Genomic DNA, 26,555 nt, shown 5'->3' with positions numbered 1-26,555 from the left:
TTGACTGTGTGGGAAATGTCCTTTTGTGCCAAGCCTGCCAGTCTACGTGATACAGCAATCAGTCTTAGTGATGAATTCCTAATACCAGAGCCAATTTTTAACACAGTACCTGCATCATTGTCTGCAAGAATGCTGTATAGCAGAAGATTTTTTAAAAATCTAGAAAAATGTTGGTAGATTCATAAATCCATCTTACATTTGGCAAACACAAAACAGCCTTTTAGACTGTGTATTAGCCTCTCAAACGTACCTATTTTTAGTGCCTTGAACTAATATATGCTGTAAAAATAAGACAAAATTGTAACACAAAGCACCAAATTGAAATAAATGTGAGGCTATTTCTCATTGTGTAATTAGTGGTTATAGTGATAGAGGTTATTAAAATACAGTATTTCACAGAGCACAGATAGTACAGGTGTGGGACCATTTACCCTCAATGCTTGGGGCCTGAGGTTCTCCACATAAGGTGTCTTTTATTTGGATCTCTATAATTTTAGTCTGCTATTAACCCAATAGTATTATATTACCCTTAATAAGAATTAATTAAATCTTAGTCTAGATCAAGTATAACGTAATGATTTATGCAGATTACTTGGGACCTGGGATTTCCATAATTCTATCTCCATATCTTAAACCTACAAAAAAAATATTTTTAAACAATAAATAATCAAAACAGGGTTGTTCTGCATCCAATAAGGATAATTATATCTTAGTTGGGATCGAGTACATGGTACCTTTTATTATTACAGAGAAAAAGTAAATTATTTTTGCACGTAACTGCCCTATTGTGCTTTACTCAAAAATGTGCAAAACCACAGAAAAATTTTGCATTGAAGAGAGTGGGTATTTTTTCTTGCGCCAAGTGCAGTGAAACCCATGGGAGTATTTTGTCATTTTTTTTCTTGCACCAAATGCATTGGAGTCAATGGGCATTTTTTCTGGCATTTTCCAACACATGAAAAACCTTTTTATTCAGGGCAAAACAGAAGGATCAATCACAGTTACTCCAGACTTATCCACGGGATCCACTGGGTTCTGGTGCACATCAGCCAACTGTCCACCTCTATAGAATTTTTTCAAATGCAATGTAGAGCAGCACACTAGGACATACTGATTTTTTGATTTAGTTGGCAAAGCCTGCAACAAAAAGCCATTAACTTTCCTGTAGCAGGCTTTGCTATAATAAATCAGTGTGTCCTAGAGTGCCCCTCTACTTTGTTTTTGTTTGGAAAAAATCTAACTCACATTTGCAAACTTTTCACCACTCATGAAAATTCAAATTTTGCCACAAATATGTATCTCATCACTAATAGTCTGTGAAGCATTTAATGTTTTTAATAATAAGGCTCTACCTCACCTGTGTATTAGGACACTCATCAGTGGAGCTCAGGTTGGAGGCCAACCTGTCCTATACAGTAATGTCCAGTTACTGGGATCTGGAAAGAACCAGTCCATTCATTGTAATATATTGTGTTGTAAATTAGTTGTACATCATTTAACTGTATGTTTTTCACAAATTCCAGTATCAAAATGTATATTCTTTTGTTTTCCAAAAACAAAACTTTATTTGTCATTCTTGCAGCATGGTCATCTGAAATTTTGAAAAAGTGCCCTTGCAGAATTGGTGACCTTTAAAACAGGTTTTCGTGCGACTGCACTTTTCTTACAAATCATACAGTGCAGTATCCAGTTGCAGCCTTTTAAGATAGAATGATTGTTAGCTTTGTGAGGATGTTGGGATTAAATTACATTTTGTTTGAGAACGAAAACAAAAAAATACTTCTACCTTTCTCCTTCTGTAGGATGTATTGTAACACAGATGTGCTCCGGATACAAAAGGGCCATCATAGATATACCTTTGGGATCAATTTGATATACTTAATTGGCCTTTATCTCATGGTTACACTTTAACACTTCTATTAAAACAAGCTCAGCGAGGTAGAATTACTCAGCTTATCATTTACTTTTGGTATAATATTACCTGTTTCTTTGTCTGCGTTTTATTCAATGTCAGGGTAGAGTATTTCTTGAAGGCAACTATGTATGTCACAAAGCTACAAAGAGACTCATGAATGCCTTTTTAAACCATATGGCCCATTCACTGTGAAAGTTCAATCCAAAATGTGTGCACTAAGGTTTTGTCCATTCAGTTCTAAGAGTAATGATAATTTTGTCCTTTTAAAGGAATATGTATCTGTTGGCATGTTTATTTAATTAAGTAAAATGTATTTAATAGTCATAATATGATTGTAAAAATATTCAACAATGTAAAAATATGATTTTAATCAATTGACTGTAGCTAAGCTTTTTGTATAAAAATATGTTATTAATTGGGTTCAGGCCATAGGCAGGTGAGTGATGCTGAGGTACTCTGCCCCTCAAATACAGGCAATTGCTTCATATAGTAGTTAAATGACCAAGGGTTGGCCAACAACTTGTGAATACTAAAGTGTCTAGACATACCAGCTCTTTTTTTTTAACTTGCTTGCCAGTCAAAGTGCTATCAACCTGAAAGCTGCAGGCCTTCATAATGCAATAGGAGAGGTCACATAAGTAACACCCCTTATTTTCATTAAGCCTCAACATAAAAATGTAGAGATAAAAAAATGAAAATTTAATTTTCTATTTAGCACCATCTACAATCAGCATTGTGAAGAAGGGGAAAATTACCAAAAACAGCATTTCACTGTCATGGCAAGAGCCTGATCGACCAAATGGTATCATCCTTGAATATGAAATCAAAAGCTTCGAAAAGGTTTGACTCATTATAACTACTGTCATATATATATTTTTCTGTAACATATTAACAGATTATGTTTGGGGACCTACCAGGTGTATGTGGAATCATTTTTTTAAGTTAATTGTTTCAGAAATAAATTCCTAGAAAAAATTTAAAAAATGTGTCCTAGTAAAATGTATGTTCCTTAGCTGAATGTCAACTGAGGAACAAAATAAATGATAACTAAGGTCTTGGATAAATGTAAAAAAGGTAATAATTATCATAATAGCATAAACACAATAATAGTGAGATTCAATTAATGTAATTTTTTTTTTAAAAAAAGAAGCAAATTTGGGAGAATAGAGAAATTATTTAATTTTTGTTCACAAAATTGTAACATAAATATTTGAAAGTTTATTTGCATTCACTTTTTTAATGTAATATGGTTTATTACATTCCTAACCCTTACAGTTTAAAAACAAGAAGAACAGTAAAGCATACAGTAAGGGGCAGATTTAACAAAGGTCAAATTTCGAATTTAAAAACTTTGAAATTCGAATTAAAAAAGAACTGAAATGTATAAAAAAAAGCAAAGTTTTTTTTGGCCGAATAGGTTCGATCGAATAGGTCCGTGAATTTTTTAAAGAGACAGTAAATGATAAATTTCTGAATTCAAATTTGTTAATTTTTTTCAAATTCAAATCAAATTTGAACTATTCCCTAGTCAAAGTATACAAAAATTAGCTCAAAGTTCCAATTTTTTAAATTCGAATTTTCACTTCGACCTTTGATAAATCTGCCCCTAGGTGTATATTTGCATGCAGTCATCCATACCTGTGAGTAGTGATGGGCAAATCTGACCTGACCTGTTTCTCTTAGCAAAAAATTTGCCATAATTTGTCAAAATGCATTGAAGTCTATGGATGACAAAAATTTTTTGGTGCGCAACAAATTTTTTCTATGGGCATCATTTCCGCAGTGAAACTTGGCAAACAATTTTGCTCATCATTACCTGTGAGTGATTGTTGCTGAAAATATCCAATGTTCATTTGATGTTAAATACAGTTACACCAAGACCGGAACTATAATAAGGATACAATATGTTTTATATCATTACACCTTTTATACACAACACACATACTTAAGAAAAGAAATTAATATGTAATATTCTGTTCCTACTCATGTTTTATCCACCATTTATAACAGGTTAATGCTTTTTTTTTTTTTTACATCAAACAAGGATCAAGAAAGTAGCTACACAATTGTCAAGTCTAAAGAGAAAGAAATCACAGTGGAGGGATTAAAACCTGCATCATCCTATATATTCCAAATAAGAGCTCGCACGGCTGCAGGGTATGGCGACTTCAGCCGCAGATTTGAGTTTGAAACCAGCCCAGTGTGTAAGTAATTCTAGTTAGTGTCAACTCGTGTCCACATAATAGTTAGGAGAAAGAGTCAGCAGATCAATACTGTAACAGGGGAATGTCATTCTAACACTTGCTACAGATTTCCTTTCCCAGTTCTCATGTATTAAATGAAAAGGCCTCATTCATGTCACTTGACTGGAATAGTAAACATATAGGGCTCTGTTCTTTTTGTAAAAAGAGAGAGGAGAGTGGGTGGGAGGGGCCACAGGGGGAATATGTCAAGCTGTCCTTTTTTTATTGATTTCTTCCTCTTGCAAGAATTTGAACAGATATATTTAACTTATGGCATACTACAGATGAATGAAGCACCATTCTTATGTAAAATTACCTACTGCAATACTTAGTATTTATATATACGCTTTTATAGCATTTAAAACAGAGTAATGAAAAGCCCTTGCTACAGTGTCACCAGAGTGCCAAAATGTAACATGGTTTATAATCTCCTCACAGCTAATTTCAGGGTGAGTTTATGCTCACCATCTGATTATCCAGTGAGAATTTATAAGTATTACAGTATCTATATTTAAAAATACAAAAACCTGTATAAATCAGTTTTTTTGTGCAGTGTCAGGTTTGGATAACTAAATGAAACTCTATAATTCCTCAACTTGCATAATAGTAAAGACATTTGAGTGCTTGTTGTTGTACCTAAGCTAAAATATAACAGATGCAGCATTTTATTGTGTCTCATGTTCAATAAATAACTTTAAAAGCATCCTTAAACATTTTTTCCTTTGGGTGATAAAATCAATAGCCGTTATTTGTGAGCACATGATGATAGGATATAGCCAGTGAGGCACTGGGTTTCTATTCAAGATCATGGATATCATAAGGATGAGCTTATCATTTAAGCAACACTTCATAAACCCAACTTGTAAACACAGATTTTGCTCTTTCATGCAATTATTGATTCACATGCTTCTCTTTTGGCATTACGTGATATAGATTTAGCAAGTGTATATATTCTTTTTTTAACATAGAAGCTGTTCAAATACACTACAGGTGAACAGGTAAACTGTGGATAATTAAAGATGATGAAACTAAGCTGTATTTCTTAATTTGAATATTTGTACTAAAACGGCATATGTGACATACAAGAAGATCTATAGCTTCCTCTAGGTTGCTTATAATTGAAACTGCAATATGTACTTTATGTTTATCTACTCAGCATTTGCTGCAACTGGAGATCAGAGCCAGATTCCTATAATTGCTGTGTCGGTCACGGTGGGAATTATTCTGCTAGCTGGTATTGTTGGTTTTCTTCTCAGTGGAAGGTATGTAAAATTGTATTGTGTTGTTTAATGTAAAAGATAAATTTAACTATTTGTGATATACTTAGTAACACATTTACTGTATGTTTATGAGAAAAAAAGACATTTATATTTATTACCCTATTTTTGATTTTTATAAGGTCCAATACATCTTTCCTAGCTTTCCTGAAACTGTCTTTTTGGAACATAAGGTAGAATAGTTTTTTCTTGCTTGATGATAAAGTACACTTTTTGTTGAAAAAATTAATGGAAGAAGTGTGGCTTTATAATGTGACTTTAGTTTAATTTCAGATTGGCCCTGTTTAGTGAAAGAAATTAAAACGCACATATTTCATAATGTAGCGATAAAGCAAAAAGTATGTTCAGTATAAGCCCTATGGGTCTATTGTTGAAACAGGGGTATACTGTCCCTTTAAGAAAAATATTTTTTGTTAAGAATTGAAACAACAGATTTCAGTGCATTTTTGAACTTTTTCTGTTCAAGTCCCCCTGGTTGAGGTCAACATTTGCCCCCCCCCCTTAGTTCATAACAGTCATACTCACATACAATCATAGTTTAAAGAATATTTAGCTATCTGGTACCCACAACAGAAAATGAAATGCTCATCAAATGTGAGGCCACAGTTTGGGAGCCATTACCTTAGGTGAAGACATAAATATGCATTGTTGCAACTTTTGCTGACAAATGTTACATTAAATTCTTCACTTCTTTTTCAAGAAAAAAAACTTGAAATGCTAGTATGTTGTGGAAGTTTAATCATTGTACATGATAAAACTGCCATGCAGAATGGTTCACAGGAAGTACAGCACTGTACTGGGCTAAAACAGGAATGTAATTCACATGGATACAGTATATAACATTTCCCATCTATATTACTGGTTGTGAACTCCACAGTCCCCGATTTATAAATTATTGGCAATCTAGCTATTGTTGATTAAACAAATATTCAGGAGCTTTAGCTGGCTGAGGATTCTGGGAGTTTTAAATAAGTGTCTGATAATGAGCTCTGCGTACAACACATTTTCTGTAATGTGTACTAAAATTATTACAACACTGATGCCACTTCATGATAACCTTGGAAGACTAAGTTAGGTGTTATTCAAACATCTAACAATGCTTTGTTTAGACAACTCATCCATTTAACATGTCATGTGCAGTTCATTTTGGTTCGAAAAAGATAAAATAGCCCCATTGTCTTTGAGACAGTTCTTGAAAACCATGCTTACAGAAGCATGACAATGTGAAGTATATGCCCCAGTCTAAATAACTGTGCTTACGAGCAACCAATTTACAATACAATAGAGTGATGGCATTTAATTAAAGCCTTTTTTATGTATATTTTTTATAGCCTAGCATTTATAAAACTCAGAAGAGAGGAAGCCTGATTAAGAACACTTTAAATAAAGACTGCGTTGGGAATTCCTCCGCAGCTGAACCATAATACTGTTCCACAGTTGTTCTCTGCATATGCTCCATACAGTGGATAAATTGATATATACACAAACAGAATATTTGTCCTTTCAGCTATATTTGACATAATATCTTGTTCTCTTCATTCCAAACTAATTGCACGCATATCATGTAAAAATGTTTTAAACTGGCATTGACCTCTCTTTATATAATTTAAATGTATACTTTATATACATATATTTCAAATGGCATTGATATAAATACTTGAGAATAACTATGCTGTACATATATTGTGCAGGTATGGGACCTGTTATCCAGAATGCTCGGGTCTTCCGGATAACGGATCTTTCCGTAATTTGGGCCTTCATGCCTTAAGTCTACTAGAAATTCATTTAAACGTTAAATAAACCCAATAGGCTGGTTTTGCTTCCAATAAGGATTAATAATATCTTAGTTGGGATCAAGTACAAGCTACTGTTTTATTATTACAGAGAAAAAGGAAATCTTTTTTAAAAAATTGGATTATTTGGATAAAATGGAGTCTATGGGAGACAGCCATTCCGTAATTCGGAGCGTTCTGGACATCGGGTTTCCAGATAAGGGATCCTATACCTGTACAGGCTTTTAGAAAACACTTTTATGGTCCAATTTGCTGAATCTATGCTGTTAACCCATGCACCCTGTCAGCTTTTTGTTAGGGAATTATAAGTCAATATTGATATGAAAAGGTCTCATACACTTTTAATACACTGAAAAAATCAGAAGGTGGAATAAAAAGAAAATAGTAATACAGTCACCTCCTTTATACATTTTTCATATTCATTAGTATAATTAAAATATTAAGGTAGATTTTTTTTGCATGTTGCTTTATTTATCTTATATGCTCACCTTGCAGATTTAGCATTGCCTGAGCTGCCTTTTCTTTTCTCTCCAGCTGTTCACAGGCTTCCTTACCACCTTCCAGGTCAGTTAAACAGGGCTGTAAATGGCAATCATGATAGAAAGCATATACAGTATCCCTATATTAGATCATGATTTCCCATAGCCTGTACCGATACCATAAATCTATGCCAGCTAAAGAGTTCCCTTGTAGTAGGCAAACTTCAACAGAATAATGTGATGGTGTAGAGGTCTTTTAACATTAAACAAATACAAAATAGACATAGTAAAAATTAAGGTATAGTAGCTTTTAATCCAAAATAATGCACTGCTAATGGTTGGAATGGTTCATGCTAAATAGGCTACATAAAGTGTAGTTTGTTACTTGTCTAGTAACGCATAGCAACTTTTTAAAAACACACATCTGATTGGTTGCTATTTATAATTAGATTTAAGATAACTGTTAACCTTTTATTACATTACCCCATAAAGAATTACCGTGGCTCATATATCAACACCGGGCAAATTTGCACTTGGGCAGTAATACGCAGCAGGTAGCAAATTAGTGTTTTTCAGCCACCTACAGGTATGATAGATGTTTGAACATGTTAGTGGAAAAAAGCTTTGGCAGAACCATTTTTAAACCTGCTGAAGTGTTATTTAGTGCTGAGGTTTTTTTATGATGCATTGGAGGGTTTTGGGGTTTCATTTCATATGTTAATATGACATTCTGCTGTACACATTTATGGTGCTCTAGAGATGTTATAAAAATAAGCTGCTTCCAGTGCCTTTTTAATATCACTTTGGATAATAAAGTAGAACACATTTAGACATGACAAAACGTATTTTATACACCTAGTTATATCCCTGTGTGTGTAGTAATCTCCAGGATTCTTTTTGTCCCAGAGGCCGTAAATATGAGTGGAGCATGTACATTCTGCAGCGAAGGAGTGTAATCTCTTACATTCAGCACAAGTACATAAATTGGGTCATTAGCCAATTTGTTGCCTGATTTTACAAACTTATGTACTATTCTTTCACCTGCAATTTTTTTAGGTGCCATCTATGTCACTCAGAATATACAGTATGTTTGATTATACAAAATTCTACATATGTTATTTATATTTATTTATTTTATATTTCAGTAAGACTGATCACCCAGAGAATGTAAAAAAAAATCATCATAAGTTGGCTGACACTGGCTATCAATCTTGGCCATTCTTGAACAGTCAGCAGTTTATTTCTGCATGCAGGGGGCAAAAACCATGAGTTTCTCCTACAAACTGATAGTAAATTGTTATGGTCTTCTCTCAGATAAAGTCTAATTGGGCACTGAATGAATGTCTTGGTCACATTCCAAGTGCTCTACAACTGGAAGACAAGCTATAGCTGATCACATACCGGGCCAGTTATCTTCTAAGGGATTGCCAGCCCTATGGTACTGTTTTGATCCATCCTACTAATTAGATTCTGAGAGAGGAGTTAATTAATGAATGCCATAGACTGACCAATAGTACAGTGTGTGTGTGGTATGGACTGAACTTAATATTTCATACTACAGGTATGGGATCAGTTATCCGGAAAACCCTTATACAGAAAGCTCCGAATTACAGAAAGGTCATCTCTCATAGACCCCATAAAAATGATTTCCTTTTTCACTGTAATAAAATGATACCTTGTACTTGATCACAATTAAGATATAATTAATCCTTATGGAAGCAAACCAAGTCTACTGGGTTTATTTAATGTTTACATGATTTTCTAGTAGATTCAAATTACGGAAAGATAAATTATCCAGAAACCCCTAGGTCTCAAGCATTCTGGATAACAGGTCCCATACGTGTACAATGCACACAAGAGAATGACTGCAAAGAAAGGCTGAGCGGGTCTGCACATTGCTATTTTATATAGACACAAATGATAGTTTATTTTTATCATGGATGTAATGTTTTGTACGTCATATTACGTATGTACTTTTAATTTTCATGCAAGGAATCATGGGAGGTGACATCAAATGACTCATTAGGTCCCTTAAGTCAACTACAGGCCTACATCCACTGGTTTACTAGTAAATATAGAAGTTTAATATTGAGAAGCATAAATAGTATCCAAACTTGCAGAGAGCCTGTCTGAATTTGTTATAGCTCATTAGCACAAAATATTGCAAAATGGTTTCTGAGATGTAGACTTGAAGATTTACTAACAGAAAAACCAGCATTAGGGTGAGGAGGCCTGAGAGGAGGCAAAAGACCCTTTCGTTGTTCATTGAAAGCATTCTTATAACAGAAGGTATACACATATCTTCAGTTACACATATAGCATACCTTTAAAACTAAAAATGAAAATGTGGTTTGGGAGCAATGGTAATCTTCTAAAGAAGAGAAGTTCTTATAAAAGTATAAAAATGAATGTTGAACGGATGGCAGTCAAAGGGTCAACGGTTAATGTACAATGGTACTGGCTTCTATTATCTTAGGAAACAAACAAAATGTCAAGCACTTAAATGAACAGTTCAGTGTAAAAATAAAAACTGGGTAAATAGAAAGGCTGTGCAAAATAAAAAATGTTCCTAATATAGTTAGTTAGCCAAAAATGTAATCGAAAACTGGAGTGAGTGGGTGTGTAACATAACAGAACAGAATACAACTTCCTGATTTTCAGCTCTCTTTAAGGGGGGCCACATAGGACATAACAGAACAATTTGCAATTGATTCTTACCATGCAGCCAATCAGTGGAATCCAAGAGAGCTGAAAGGCAGGAAGTAATGTTCTGTTCTGTTAGACATCCAGTTACTCCAGGTGTTATACATTTCTTTTTTGTCTAACTAACTATATTGGAAACATGTTTCATTTTGCACAGCCTATTTGTTTACCCAGTTTTTATTTTTACACTGAACAATTCCTTTAACTCACATTTTTTTTCTTATTCTTTGTGACTATTTCTATATAGTAAGCCATCAAAAGGTATCACATTTATGACATCCTAGTTTATTTTTCCACCTTTTTAATTCATATAGTTTATTCCAAAAGAACTGTATTTTTAATGTACTCAAAAACAGTTCCAATATTGGTGTTTTAAAAATATTTAAAATGGTTTTTATTTAGACGTTGTGGCTACAGCAAAGCTAAACAAGATCCAGAAGAAGAAAAGATGCATTTCCACAATGGGCTCAGTAAGTATTGAACATTATATATGTTATTATCATGTGGGTTTAAATTACATTGAATTTCACCTCCTAAGATATTCCATCTCTAGTGCAGGTATATTTATAGACCTGTGAAAGAATCTAATGTTGGAACAGGTGTCTTGGCAGAATGATAGCTATGTCAAGTAACACTGTTCCAAGAGTCAGAATGAGTAGTGCAGAAAAGGACACATAAAAGTGTCATTCAATAACAATTCAATTTTGTGATGTTCCTTTACAGTTAAACTACCAGGAATTAAGACATATATTGACCCACATACATATGAAGATCCAAACCAAGCAGTGCACGAATTTGCAAAGGAGATAGACGCTTCTTGCATAACCATTGAGCGAGTAATTGGAGCAGGTGAGTAAATACATTGATTTTTATTTACTAAACCTTTTTTCTGGTTGAGGTTTTTTGTAGGAAAAATTAAAATTTTTAGAGGAAAAAACTATTCATTATACCCCGAAGCTGCTAAAAGTCTGAATTTGAAAATCCTCTATCTCAAACTTGCTGGAGTCATGTAGAAGTCAATGGCAGATGTCCCTTTAACAATTTGAAGATATCGAGATCTGCTCTGGGTTTTGTCTGATAATCTGAAAAAAATCAATGCAATAACCCAAAAAAATCCAGAGATTCGGGCGTCAAATCTGAAAAATGTGTACGAAGTTTTCGCTTGATTTTATCAAGTTTTTTCCCCACACCAAATGTTTCATGTTATTTTATTAATAAATAAGTTAAAATTGTGAATGAGAGTTTGGTTTAGCTTGGTTTAATAAAAAGATTAGATACATTCGAGTTTTAGTACATAACCCCCTTAGTGTTTAATAATCTTAGCAGTTTGTTTGAGGGCAATGCAACTGCTTTTTCAATAAAGCCTATGCTAAAATGTTAATAGAGGTCTTTGTGTTACATAGTTGCATTGTTACATAGTTTAGTTGGGTTAAAAAAAGACCAATGTCCATCAAGTTCAACATCTCCAAGTGAACTCCAATGTGCATATAAACACATACTTATTCAGACCTATCTACTGTATATTCAAACATATATGAATAAAGAATATACAGAAATATCTATACTAACTAACTGTAGATCGTAAGATAAAAACAGCCTTGGATATTATGCTCCAGGGGTGGGTCCTAGACAAGAGGTACATTTCCCCTTTATTCAGGTACCTGGAAGGTGCACAGCAGGGCTAATTACTGCAGTGCAAGAAATAAGAGAGCACTGAGAGTCCAGGAAGGGGGTTGGTTGTTGGAAACTGATCTCCTGACTGTGGATTCAAAGTTTTGCAAGGCTAGGTGAGCCTGATCCCTGAATGGGAAAATTAACTGTTTGTTTTGTCAGCTTTGCTGAGCATGAAAGCTGATGTTACTATATGCTGAAAACTGTGTTTAAGTTGACATTTTACCTGCCGAAGATACAACTTATTTAAGTTGTCTTTGGTACCTGCTGAAGATACAGCGTGTTTAAGTTTGAATAGGAAATAAAAGGACATTTATCCTACTATTGTGTTGTGGTCGTAGTGCATTGGTGATCCCACTCCCCCTGAACTTTACAATATATATATATATATATATATATATATATATATATATATATATATATATATATATATATATATATATATATATATATATATATATATATATTATATAATGTTGTCATACTGTATTTTGTTAAGAAATTAGAAGTTATCAACCAAATGCTTACAGGAATACATTGCCCTTAAATCTTGTAATGCTTACATACAAAATAGTACAAATCCCATGGTTTTCTGTGATTCTCTCATATAAGGGCAATGATAGCTTTATTTAGAGGTCAGCTCATCAGTCAAAATTATTTACACTGTAGTTGCTGTCTTCCATCATTAACATGTAAAGACAAATTACATTTACACAAAAAAATCCTACAAATCCCATAAATAATTGCTGTCTTCCCTAATAGGAGGAGAGAACTATTGCTAGAAGTACCATGTGGCTTGCTGGTTTCATTATACTGTATCACTTAAATTATTGTACACACATATCCATCTTATTAAACTGCTTTTTATGTTTTTTTATTAAACTGCTTTTTATGGGTTTTTTTTTTAAGGTTACAGATTTGACAATACATCTCATGAGTTGGTGTTAAAAGAGCTACAATATAAATAATACTCATTCATACTGTGACACCAATATTTTTGCTAATCTTCTAAAAACACATATTGTTTATAATTAAACATTAATAACAGACCATGAGACAACATACAAGACAAGTTTAAAAAGTATAACATTAAATACATAAATACATATAGTCTAATGAGATATGTTCTTTAAATAAAGTTAAAAGTCATATTGAGGAGATTGTGACTGCATCTGTATTATCATTGCAGATTAACACTGTATAAAATTGTTAAATAATAGTTATCAATATATTTTTCAAAACTGAAATTATGGGATAAAGGAACAAAATAAACATTTTATAAAAGACAGTCACTAGTAAATGTAGGGAAGCAAGGCTTTATCGTTCCCTTATTTTATGGTTCCCCGTGGCTCTTTACAGAGGACGTGAAAGAGATGTTGGTTGCCTATTGTGGCAAGGCATGTTCTGTGGGTGAGTTAGGTTTTTGATAAGTACATGCATTTTTGGTGCAGTCCAAGGCATGGAAGGCCTCAGTAAGAAGATTTAGAAAGAACCTCATTGGAAAGAGGGACCTTATTACAGTATTTAGGGGTGAAATACAAATCAGGGCTATTTAGTAAAGCAGTCTTCATTGACTGCAGAAGGTTAGTAAACATATGTGATCTACCAGAGTTGGGACTCGAGTTTGTAGAATAAAGTTAAAGAAGCATGCATGTGCCCAACAAACAAACATAAGACTGTAAATAATAACTCTGCCTGCAATTTAACATCTTGAAAGCATTATTTGTCTGAAATACATACTGTGCCTATTACATCAATACATTATTACCAGTGTGTTAAAAAAAAACTGGCGCCAATATTATTATGTGTGTGAAGCATTATCAAAAACCCTTCCTCCATCCTACAGCCAAAGTTCATTCAAGAGATAGTATTACATAACATTAGAAGATTCTCTTTTATTTAGCCTTGGCCAACAACTCAATGCCATTGACATATGTTTGATCTCTGCCAGCTTTAAGTCATGTTTTAAGATTTTTCTACTTACCTTTGTAGTGCAGCATCCACTTGTGTCTCTTCTCAATTTCCAACCATCAAGATCAGCTAATTAAAAAAAAATTCTCTCCTTTGCTTCCTTTGCATGGACAAAAACCTGAATTGAATCCTGTAACATTCCTTCTTGGGACTGCATGGCCTGAAACTATATAAAATGCCTCTTTACCCTGCATTATCAACTGTCAGGATTTCTGATGGGGAATTAACACCCACTTACCCCAAACTGTTTGACTCTTATTGCTGCAGTGAGATATTAGCTAACTTTTCTCTAACTAATACTACCTGACTTTGACCTGAGACCCAGTCTCCTGCCAATCACTCTGGCCAAAGAGGAAGTCACAGCTACTCCAGTTAGTTATACAATCCACCTTTTAGGGAAAACTGCATGGGGTCTTGTTCTAAAGCTACTTTCTGTGTCCAAAACATTACTCACTACTAATTATAAATATTTTTCTTCCCGTTCACTGTCATGCGTTTCACATTTTGATCAACAAGGAGTAGGGCATTACATTTTGAATCATGTTCTCCCACCAAACAGTGGTTAGTGGTCCACATGTTCTCCCTGAAAGAAATGTAATCTAATGATTCTGTACCTTTTTTTTAATGTTTTACAAATGGTTTGCGGTATAATTTTAATTTTTTATTTATTTTTTCTCCTGAAGGGGAATTTGGAGAAGTTTGTAGTGGTCGAATCAAACTTAATGGAAAGCGCGAGTCTCCTATTGCAATAAAGACCTTAAAAGTTGGATATAGTGATAAACAGCGGAGAGATTTCTTGGGTGAAGCAAGTATAATGGGACAGTTTGACCATCCGAATATCATCCACCTGGAGGGAGTCGTCACCAAAAGTATGTTCTGTTTCTCATATACATTGTGATCATAAGTCATATACATTTTATTTATAATATACTATAAATATAATACACATCCTGCTCGTCAAATGAATATAGACTGAGGATGTTCTAAAATGCTTTGCATTTCATACATTTTCCCACTTTGAGGTTTGATAAGATTATGAGAAAAGGAGGCACCATTATTATTACTATTTATAGCAATATTTTTCCCACAGTACTTTACAGAGAAAGGGGACACAAATTAAGGACATAGCAGCTTGCACATATAGACAAGCAGTTATTCAGAGTAGGTGCACATGCTAAGGGGCAAATTCCCTAAGAGGCACTAATTCACTAGCGTACGCTTCGCCCACATCGCAACACTTTGCCAGGCGTAATTTCACCCAGGCAACGCTTATTCCCTAAAATGCAAAGTTGCGTCCAGGGTGGCGAATGCTGGCGAAGTTGTGCTAGCATTAATTCGGCAAGCAGAGCGAAGTTGCGCTATCGTTGGCTAATTTGCATATGGCGGGATTTTAAAGTTGAATGAACATATCTGTTTCATCAAATACATTATATTACACAAGCCCAGGTAACCTTAATAAAAGAAAATAGAGTTGTTATATTGCCCTACACATGAGCCCAGTGTGTAGTATATGTGCCATAATGTTTACCCAAAACAATTTAATGCTCTTTTGCAGCCTATAATCGTGAAAAAAGGAAGACGCCAGTGTTTTTTGGACTTAGAAGTCCTATCCACTCTAATGTACTTCGCCTGGTCTGAGGTGGCGAAGGCAAGTCTGGCACAAGAGGTAACGTTCAGTAAATTCTGCATTACTGAATTTGCGGAGTTACGTCCCTTTGCCAGAGCAAAAATTCGCCTGTGTCTCTTTCACTAGCGAAGTTACGCCTCTGCCCGTTAGGGAATTGTTGAAGTACCGAAATGATGTCACACTGGCGAATTAACGCTAGCGTTAGCCACTTCTCCCTTTATGAAATCTACGCCTTAGAATCACATATTGCTGGGAGACAGTAGAAGGAGGGTTCTGCTCACAAGAACTTACAACCTAAAATCACTGACAACCAGCATACCAGTTCTGAATTGTGCAGTTGAGAATTCAGCCTAATGCAACAACCTTTTAGATTTTCCTTCTTTTTAATTGCCACCACAGGAATGTTTTTTTATTTCTCATTAACACAGCCCAAGAATACGATGCAGTCATAAACTCTCCACAGTAGGTAGTCAAAATAAACAACTGTGTAAAATGCACAGCTGTACAGTAGTGAGTTGTATGTATTTAGATCAAAGCAGATAAGATTTCTCTTGTGGGGTTTCTCTATATTCTCCGGCATATTGCCTGACTTTATTATATATACAGCATCTCAAGTGCCTTCTTTGCAGAAAAAGACACGTATTTAATTATATTTAAAAATAAACAAATTCTGTTTATAGCCCAGAGATACTTTCACACATTTGTTTTGTTTCCATAAACTTTAACACGTGAAAACAATTTTGAAACCTACGTTATATTGCAAAGCTATTTTCTGTTTAATTTTGTTAAAGCAGCCACCTCATATCTACGGTGGTTTCTAATTTGCTGTGTTATTTGCACCTTTAATTTCATGCTTCCTGATCCGATGCTAATTTGCTCAGCAATTAACTTCAAAGTGTGGCACAGAGTTCAGGAAATACGAGCCTGGCCATATGTGACTTTAGTATAATGAGTTCAGGTGATGGGTTAAGAATGAGCATCTGAATGGGCATTTATTTAAATGCATGACGACGCATCAAAACGCAAATACTGCCAGTACTGTCAGTATGTTAGAGCTCTTAGATATGTGCATGATTTTCTATATAAAAGAAAAAGAAATAAAGGTGTCAAAATGCTTTAATTTAATATATATGTTTTATAAATTAAACAATAACAAGGAAATTTATATTTTTTACATTGAGAGCTAAGAGAGCTAATAATTGAATTATGAATGGAAATGTATTCATATTAAATACAGCACTAGCAAAGAAAAACTATGATTTTGTTAGTTTGTCATTTTTAATATATAAATAAAGGCCACATGAGAATCAGTGATTCCCCAACAGGAACTACCTTTGCTAACACACTATGAATTCCAAGAGCCATCTTCCCTGGGGCTTCTTAGTTGTTGCCCATTGGGCAAGGAAATTAATATAACCTGTGCCCCCTTTTTTTCACCTGCAAGTGGGAGTTTAAAGGATGACATTGTATGGGGTAATTTTGCAGTTACAGCTGGTGAATGTCCTAATTATCGTACCCTAAAACCATACTCCATGCTCTTCTGTGTGCCATTCTTTCTCCTACCCCCACAATTTATTTTCAGCGACCTTTGTATGCCATTCTCCTCATACCTTTCCTTGATAATGTCTGCACCATATATGTGCAATTTTACCTTGTGTACCATTCCTTCTCCATTTCGTTTAACCTTCTGTGTCCCTCAGAAGGTAACATTTTTTACCATAATCCTGTATTCTCCATGCCCCACTCTCCTTCTTTCCGATTTTGCTCTACTGTATCTATTTTACCACTTTTTTCATGCTGCCTTCGCCACCCTTGCTTTTCTTTCCAAATGTGCCTTTTATATAAATTTTTATTTTTAAATTCACCATATGTGCCATTGTATCTACTTACCCCTCTTTTCTTACCCCTTGTGCCATTCTCACCCCATTTTCCATCATGTCATTTTCTTCTCCTCAGCATTTTAACTACAAAGGGCCATTCTCGCCCTGCCCTCTCTTTTATCTCACCACTCTCTCCTGTACAGCAGCACTAGCACGGTAGGGCTATGATATGTCTGTAGTTAAGCAAATTACGCATGCCAAAACAACCATTTGCATGCACATGCACCACTAAACAGGACATTTGTTATTGCTCAGAACCAATCCAGTTCAGATTAAACTAAACTTTCAGTGAGATCGTATTTCATCTTAATGATGTCCTAACATACTCCATAAGAGAGCAACTAATTTTATTACCTAGAATATTAGCACACATCCAAAGCAGTTTCATTTCTGCATAAATGCCTGTAGTGCTATAAAATCTATTATCTGGAATACTTAGGGCCAGTGGTTTTGCAGGTAAGGAATGTTTCCCTAATATGGATCACCAAGTCTGCTAAAAATCAATAATTTAAACATTAAATAAACCCAATAAAATTGTTTTGACACCAACATGAATTTATGTAGCTATGTTACCATGAAATACAAGCTACTGTTTTATTATTACAAAGCTAATGGAAATTATTTTTAAAATGATTTGCTTAAAATAAAGTCTACTGGAAATGGCTAGCCCGTAATTCGGAGCTTTCGGGATAACAAGTTTCTACATAATTGATCCTATACCTGTACTAATTTAATAAAAATTATATTTTAGTTAATCACATGTAACCATAGAGGATTGAAGTTTAAGGCAAACCTCTTAGTAAGTCCTAGCCACTACTAAGTTAGCTGGGCCCCCCACTCAGGGCCTCCAATTATTAGGTCATCATTCAATGGGGCACCCTGGGGAAGGGGCTGGCTAACTAGTAAAACGGGGCCTCAACATAAAAAAATTGCCAGAGCAATAATAATCATGTAATTGTTTCTCTGATCATGTCTCACTATGCAACCCCCCCCCCCATAATACACCCAACCCCTGCTCACTTCTCTGCAAGCCCCACCCCATTTGTCACTTGCAAATGTAATTTTTGTTCCTGAATTCTTGTATGGGGCTCATCTGTACCACCCTGATGGTAGCCATGATTACAGTCATTCTTATGTACTTATGCTCTTCACTGGCACTAAAAAAAATATTGAAAAATATTGCCATGCAAGCATGTTAGCTAACTGCAGAAAAAAGGTTGACACTTTGATTAGAGCCAGGTCCCCAACTTGAGAACCAGCTTAATAGTGGGGATGTAAAATTTGAACATATATTACAGTTGCCCTACACATTGGGTGTACATAGGACTAGAACAGAATTGTATTTCATTTGCTTTGCTTAACTGCAATTTACTGATTTTTGTTGTTTTGACAATGAAGTAAATGTCTGGATTATAGAAAAATTTATATGAGGCTACCTTTATTCTCTAAGGATATATATATATATATATATATATATATATATATATATATATATATATATATATATATATAAGCATTATTTCAATGTCTCCTTTCTGTACATATACAGTAGATGCTAAAAATATAGCAGTGTAAATAAAAAAAAATTAAATTCAATATGTCTTCTTTAACACAGGCAAACCAGTAATGATAGTAACAGAATACATGGAAAATGGTTCTCTTGATACATTCCTAAAGGTAAATCTTTATTGAATGCAAACTTTTATTTAATTAGAATTGTCACATTGAATTATCTGTAATCTGACTGAAGGTTAGGTTATCAAGTATAAAGGGTATGATATAACTTTTCAAAAGTATACTGATTTCTACTGATATAGGTCAAGTGGAATATTTAGCTCACTGGGTCCTAACATTTACATTTTTTATTTAATATTTGAAATTCACAAACTAAAGAATTATGATTAGACATAATCTGGATGTGGGAAATGCAAATTAAACATTATACCTGACCTGAAAGTTGAAAATACCAGGCTCTTACTGTAATTCATAAAGGGCACACAATTTCTTAATTTAATTTTAAGTTTTCCCTTATTTTACACTGTTTTTTGTGGTCCCACCAATATATATATTATTAATAATGCACTTTCGAAATTTAAAACCATTTATTTTCAAGTCTCCTGACAAACTAAAAATGGGTGTTCTACTGTATATATACATATATTCTTTTAATATAAATGCCAGGGCTCTTCACTTTAATGTCCAATATGAATTAAGTTCCAGAATGGTTCCCTTCTACTACTTGTTTGACAAATAAACAAGAATTTAGTTTAAGAAAAATTAACAATGTGAAGGGAGTGGCAATTTTAGTGAATGCACAAGGAAATATGAGTGCACTGTACACTCACAGATGAACACTAGTTTGGAATCAAATAACCAAAAAAAGAACAGCTAACCTTTCAGGGAAATACCTAACAGGATCTGATATTGTGCAATTGTGGGACTTGCGTCATGGGTTGGTAGACTAGTGGATAGTTTAAGATTTTTGTTCGGTACAAGGGGCACTAATATTGTAGTGTCGGCTTTATATACGTAAATAAATGATGATGATAATGTTGTATGTAACATTATTATATGATTATATGATTAAAAGCTGAACCCTAAAAAGGGTTCCATACATTTTGAAAACACATAGAACAATTTATCCTGGCTTATAACTATTAAAATACTGTAAAATAAATTTTGTCATAAAATTGTACAATAACAACAACATCAGGATCCATTTTATAAATAGCTCTTTCAATCAATGATTGCTGTATGATACAATAATGCTTGGCATTTTCATAAACCACCATGTGGCTAGAAGATGTAGGCATTTGTTTCTGTAATCCATCATACATATTTTACTATGTCTCCAGAAATATATGAGCAAATAATATCATGAGGATATTCAGATTCAGACGTTTCCATCCTATAATAAATTTATAATAAATCTCTAAAAATTCTATTTTTTTCCATGAAAAATTTGGATTTTATAGTAAAGAACCTCAAATTTTTTGAGTTTTTTTCATTTGGACTTAAATAAGTACTAGGTGTCAGGGACATCTACAGTATGGGTAATTTAACTGTCTTTCTTACTTTGTATATTTTTGTTACTGTACTTATTTATTTTTATGTATTGAAATGTTTGTTCCCTGTTTAAGAGGCCTTTGAAGGAGTTGAATTGTTTTTTTTTCATCCCAAATTAACTATGAAACTATGAAATAGTATTGTAGTGAAAAATGCACAATATGCCTGCACAGTAGTGCTACACCTATACAAATATGCAAACATTCATTTATAAAAAAAAAAAAAAACCTTAGTAATGTAATTTAATGAAAACAGGAAAGGGATTGTTTTATTTCAATGACTAAATCTTTTGTGTCGACAGGGTGCAATGCTGAATAAACTGAATATTATAAAAGTTGTAAGTAACTCATAACTGTATTATCTCCTTAGAAAAATGACGGACAGTTCACGGTCATTCAACTAGTAGGCATGCTGAGAGGAATTTCATCAGGCATGAAATACCTTTCTGATATGGGATATGTACACAGGGACCTGGCAGCAAGAAATATTCTGATAAACAGCAATTTGGTCTGTAAAGTTTCTGATTTTGGATTATCACGTGTTCTGGAAGATGATCCTGAAGCAGCCTACACAACCAGGGTAAGGTGACCCTCTGACAAGTATCTAAACATTTATACAACAGCCCAGAGAGACAAAAGCTTTAATTTTACAGTGAAAGAGAAATTATTAGACAATTACATTTTTTTAAACAGTTGTATGATCTATTTTCTTTAAACCTACTATTAGATGGTAGTTGACTATTCTAAAATGAATGTATATACTGGCAAAGTAAAACTTTTTTTAACAAACAGGCAGCTATCGAAATAAGACTTCTAACTGCAAGATCCGGATGATATGAGTTTATAGATTAAACACAAAGTAATTCTAAATGAATTCCTCCTCCTTTTACTGAGTTCTTTATTCATAATTAACATTTGGTTTAACTAACTTGTATAAAATTATGGCGACTTCCTAAGCCTAGTACTGATCTTATCTGTGAGCTGGGGGATAATCTTCTTTTTGCTTTTAGTGGCAGATGAGCCTTTTATTTGCAACTGTATTACCTTAGTATTTTTCGAAAAATAGTTCTATGTTTTACTTGCCATTTATTTTTATACAGCATTTTGCAGTTCATTCCCACCATTTTCATGGTTCCCAGCATTATTTGGGTATTCTAACAACAGTGTTAGGATTCTCTGTTAACTAACCCACAAATCCATCTCATTCTTAAAGGGGCTTCACTAATTGGTCTGTAATTTTCACAGGGAGGGAAGATACCAATCCGATGGACTGCTCCTGAAGCTATTGCCTTTCGTAAATTTACTTCTGCAAGTGATGTATGGAGTTATGGCATTGTAATGTGGGAAGTAATATCTTATGGAGAGAGACCCTACTGGGAAATGACAAATCAAGATGTAAGTAAAGAAGTAACGTTGCTGTGCGATGCAATAAACACTTGTTTTTCCATACAATGTAATTTGAAATTTAAAAAATATTTTCTGTCATTTTAAGTGATTCAGTTTGCTAAATATTTGTTTTGTATTCCTCACTCCAAAGAATTGTTCCATGTTTAAACTTCTCATTGCACTTTTTGTACTTAATGCAGTAAGTCACCATAATTGTAACCTTCATTATGATGTTGACAGTGATATTCTAAGACAATTTGCAGTTGTTTCTTATTGTTCAATATACCCTAGCAACCTGGCAGTGGTTTGACTGACCTACATAGAATGATACGTAATAAAAAGTAATAATAATAATAATATATAATAATAACATTGTGGCCTTACAGAACAATAGTATTTTGGCAGAGACCTTCATTTGAAAGCTGGAAAAAGGCAGAACAGGATGGCAAAAAAAGTAATGTACCATTAGCCTTAGACATGAAATAGGGGCAAACTTACTAAAGGGTGAAGTGACTAATGCAGATGTAAATTCGCTAGTGAAGGATAGACTGTATTGGTACTTCGCTCCCTAACGCCTGGCGAAGTTGCACTCTGGCGAATGGACGTAACTACGCAAATTCACTAAGATGCGGATTTTACTGAACTTTACCTCTTGCGTCAGACTTGCCTTCGCCCCCTCAGACCAGGCAAAGTGCAATAGAGTAGATAGGACTTCCTAGAAAAATAGTTGAACATTTCCCAAAAGTCCCAAAAAACGCTAGCGTCTTTTCATTTTTCAGGGTGATAGGCTGAAAAATAGAGTAATTTTTTTGGGGGTAACCGTCTTCCCCCCTACATTTCCTAACATATGGCACATAAACTATACACTGGGCTCATGTGTAGGGCAATATAACAACTTTATTTTATTTTATTCTATGAAGATTTCCCAGGCTTGTGTAGTGTAATGTATTTGCTACAACATATTTGTCCATTGAACTTTAACTTCCCGCCATATGCAAATTCACCAGCGCTAGCGCAACTTCGCTTAGCTTGGTGCCGTAACATTAGCGCAACTCCCAACACCCTGGAGGCAACTTCGGATTTTAGCGAATTAGCGTTGTCCTGGCAAATCTACACCTGGCGAAGTGTTGCGCTGTGAGCGAAGTTGCGCTGGTGAATTTTCAGAGGTTAGTAAATTTTCCCCATACAGTATTGTTTGTTTTAATGACATATCCAATGCATCACTCAACTTTCAGCATATTTTTTCATTTTAAATGGGGTTATGTAAAAAAAGGCACTATGTTTGCACAGGTGCAGTAACCCATAGAAAACAATCAGCAGGTAGCATTTACTAGCCACCTGTTTAAAACCAAACAACATATTGGTTGCTATGAGTTACTGCTCCTGGGAAATGTAATGCCTTTTATTACATATGGAAGTTAGTGCACAAAAAAAAGTTAATAAATTAAACCATAAGCAATAACACATTTTCTACATTTTCTACATTTTCTAGTTTTGTAGATAGGAAAATAATACTTTACAAATTATATCCATTCTTAAGTATTGGATTAGATTATTACATTTATTTATTTTAAAAATCCTCTTAATTTTCATAGATTCAACCTGCATATGTATAAAAGTCTTACCAACAGCAATTTCAAAATGGGAAATAGATTAACCCCACATTTTGCAAGAAGCAGGTCTGTATCTGTAATGAATCTTTTTATTTATGTAAGGTAGCACATAATCAGAAAAAAACACTTCATTACAACCTGCTTAATCTTGAACAAAAAAAAATCCAAGCTGTAATTAAAGACCCTGAAACACAATTTCCAAATGTAATTAGCTCATCTAAAATAAATGATGTGCCTGTACAGGTTATGAGTGCAAAAGCTGATCACCTAATCAGATGCAGAAACTGATTGCAAGTATATCTGTAAATTAGATACTTATATAAAGTACAAGGTAGAATTCAAAATTTGAAAAGAATACACAAAAACAAATACAAGGATACAGGGAAGGAATAAAGCTATTAATAAAGTTATTAGAATTTGGCTGTAGTGAATCTGTGAAATGTTATTATTAAAACATTCTTTGAAAAAAACATTTTCCTGTTTTATGATCAGTGAAGTCCTTTATTGTTTCTTTTATAAAAGATTAGTAATTTATTGTTTTATTTTTACCCTTAATATGCTCACCAACCCACCACCCTTCTTTTGCAATGATTGTTGATGGTTATGTAACCACTTCTATACTGGTACACTTAACTTTAATGCCAGCAATGTAGATGCTATGTTATTGTCAGGGATAGGACTGCATAGAGATTTCCTAACTTGCTACCTGTGCAGGAGGCATTAAATATACCAAAATATAGAGTACATAATTTTTTCTCCTTCAACAATTAATTGCTCTGAAAAACCAAGGAGATGGTATCCAATTAAACTAAAAGAAGTCTGGTCTGTTTGGTACAACATAAAATAGAAACTAGACATTTTTAGAATTCTAAATCAAAACAGGCTGAATGAATCTGTAAAAAGTCCTGTTTATTGTATTATTGGTGTATGTTTCCTCTTCATATGATAAATGTCTCCTGCCATACCTTTGTGTTACCACTTCCTTATAATGTCAGGAGGAATTTGGACATAAATACCGCACATGGGTCTCACTTCTAGCTTTTCATACAGTTTAGTTAACTGTTTAGTTAAAAGAAATAAAGCAATGTATCTGTAGGCAAAAGTAACCCAGTGATTCAAACAAACTCTTTTGGCCATTGCACAGGAAACATATTCAATATCATATGATAAATTGGCAGTTACATAAATGATGTACAGTACATTGCACTTGTTAATAAAACTAAATAGCCCATTTTTCATCTGCTTATCAGATATCTGTAAATAAAATATATATTTCTTATTAATTAAAAAACTTAAAAATAAAATCCTTCACATCACCAAGAGCTTTTAATACTCTTGTGTGAATCCCTAGTAGAAAGCTCATATTGTTGATCCTCTTGACCTTGTATAATTTAATATTTCATGCCATTCCCTTTGGGATTAATGCCATAAAGGAAGATTTGACTTCTGATCCAAGTCTTTTAATAATTTTTCATTTCTTTCTCTGTATTCGGTGATCAAATTAAGACAATTGTTCTATTATTTTTCCCTCATTAATTTGAATACATTATATATTAATTTAATATTACTTTGGAAACATACGTAGAATATGTCACATATGTGTAATGGAAACTGAAGTTTCTCACCCTCGTGTAGGCCATGGCGTCCAAGATGGCGACGGCGTCCAAGATGGCGACGGCGTCCAAGATGGCGACTCCTTCCTCCCCCATGTGGATCCTGCTGGTCCCTGTGTGATGACGTCGGCTGCCTCCCGCTCTCCGATTGGTCGCCGGTGACGGAACGGTCGCCCGGCGTCAGAACGTGCGTCGGCGTCACGACGTTAGCGTCTTGACGCCGGCGTCAGCGTCATGACGTCATCGCGTCCAAATCTTGGCGCCAAAACTCGCCTATTTAAACCCCCTGGACATTGCTAACATTGCCCAAGTATAGGTTCATCTTCGTGATTCCTGGGTGTTATATTATTGACTGATTTCTTGTGTACCAACCTTGCCTGTTATTCGGATTGACCCTTTGCTGCCTGGATTGAACCCTTTGCCTGTACCTCGACTATTCTTCTGCCTGATCCCTTTGTACCACGAACTTGCTGACTACCTGCCTCCTCCTTGGTCCGCACTTCAACTGCGCCTTCGGGCCCTTACATTATACTTGGGCCATGGACCCATCTGAGGAGGCTGCGGCTCAACCAGATTTCGGAAGAGCCTTTCGTGGGATTGCCTCACGCATGGAGGCCTATGAAGCTCAGCAGTCACATTTTGGCCAAGCTCTTGAGGCCATTTTGGACAAGTTATCAGCTCTCTCTCCTACGGCTCAGGTTCCTGCTTCTGCTCCGGCCACTATTCCTGTGGCGCCGTTCCATGTCTCCGAACCCCGGATTCCGGCACCTCCGCTCTTCAGTGGTGATTCTGAGGCTTGTAGAGGATTCATCAACCAGTGTGAGATCCAGTTCACTCTGCTACCTCATCAATATGTCTCAGAGCGTGCCAAGGTGGGATACATCATTACCCGCTTGACTGGGAAAGCTGTGGAATGGGCATCACCGTTGTGGGAGAAAGAGGACCCCCTGATAGATGATTCGAAGGCCTTTATTCATGAGCTACGCACAGTGTTCGATGCTCCCGGCCGGTCTGCATCTGCCTCCTCTCGCTTGTTCCAGATCCGCCAAGGTACACGTTCGGTGCCAGAATATGCCATCGAATTCCGACAACGATAGTTATCACGCTGCCTTCTACAACGGGTTGTCCATGCGTCTGAAGGACGATTTGGTTTCACGTGAATTGCCTACTCGTTGGGAAGATTTGGTGGCTCTGGCAGTCAAAGTGGACACCCGCCAAAGAGAGCACCTTGCCGTAAAGGAACGTGTGAGGAAGTTTCAACCTCCCCTGGCTCCTCGTTTCCAGAGACCTGTTCTTCCCAGCACTTCTTCTTCTTCTTC

At 34.9% G+C, this 26,555-nt stretch overlaps 1 protein-coding gene across 4 annotated transcripts in view; it reads left to right on the top strand.

Annotated features, from left to right (window-relative positions):
• LOC108711356 (ephrin type-A receptor 5) overlaps positions 1 to 26,555 on the top strand; it is a 231,508-nt gene that overhangs the window by 186,675 nt on the left and 18,278 nt on the right. For 2 of the 4 annotated variants that reach the window (XM_041591116.1, XM_041591123.1), the window contains 11 exons: positions 2,631 to 2,755; positions 3,960 to 4,119; positions 5,315 to 5,420; positions 5,558 to 5,608; positions 7,763 to 7,792; positions 10,813 to 10,880; positions 11,134 to 11,259; positions 14,736 to 14,921; positions 19,175 to 19,236; positions 20,995 to 21,204; positions 21,870 to 22,019. In XM_041591116.1, the coding sequence (XP_041447050.1) occupies positions 2,631 to 2,755; positions 3,960 to 4,119; positions 5,315 to 5,420; positions 5,558 to 5,608; positions 7,763 to 7,792; positions 10,813 to 10,880; positions 11,134 to 11,259; positions 14,736 to 14,921; positions 19,175 to 19,236; positions 20,995 to 21,204; positions 21,870 to 22,019 (1,274 nt within the window). The remainder of the gene's footprint in view (positions 1 to 2,630; positions 2,756 to 3,959; positions 4,120 to 5,314; positions 5,421 to 5,557; positions 5,609 to 7,762; positions 7,793 to 10,812; positions 10,881 to 11,133; positions 11,260 to 14,735; positions 14,922 to 19,174; positions 19,237 to 20,994; positions 21,205 to 21,869; positions 22,020 to 26,555) is intronic. The other 2 variants (XM_041591117.1, XM_018253018.2) reach the window with 2 other exon arrangements.

The sequence above is a fragment of the Xenopus laevis genome, chromosome 1L (genome assembly GCF_017654675.1).
Source record: "Xenopus laevis strain J_2021 chromosome 1L, Xenopus_laevis_v10.1, whole genome shotgun sequence".
Lineage (NCBI taxonomy): Eukaryota > Metazoa > Chordata > Amphibia > Anura > Pipidae > Xenopus > Xenopus laevis.
Note: the sequence above shows the minus strand (reverse complement) of the source record. Positions and strands in the feature narration are given on the sequence as shown.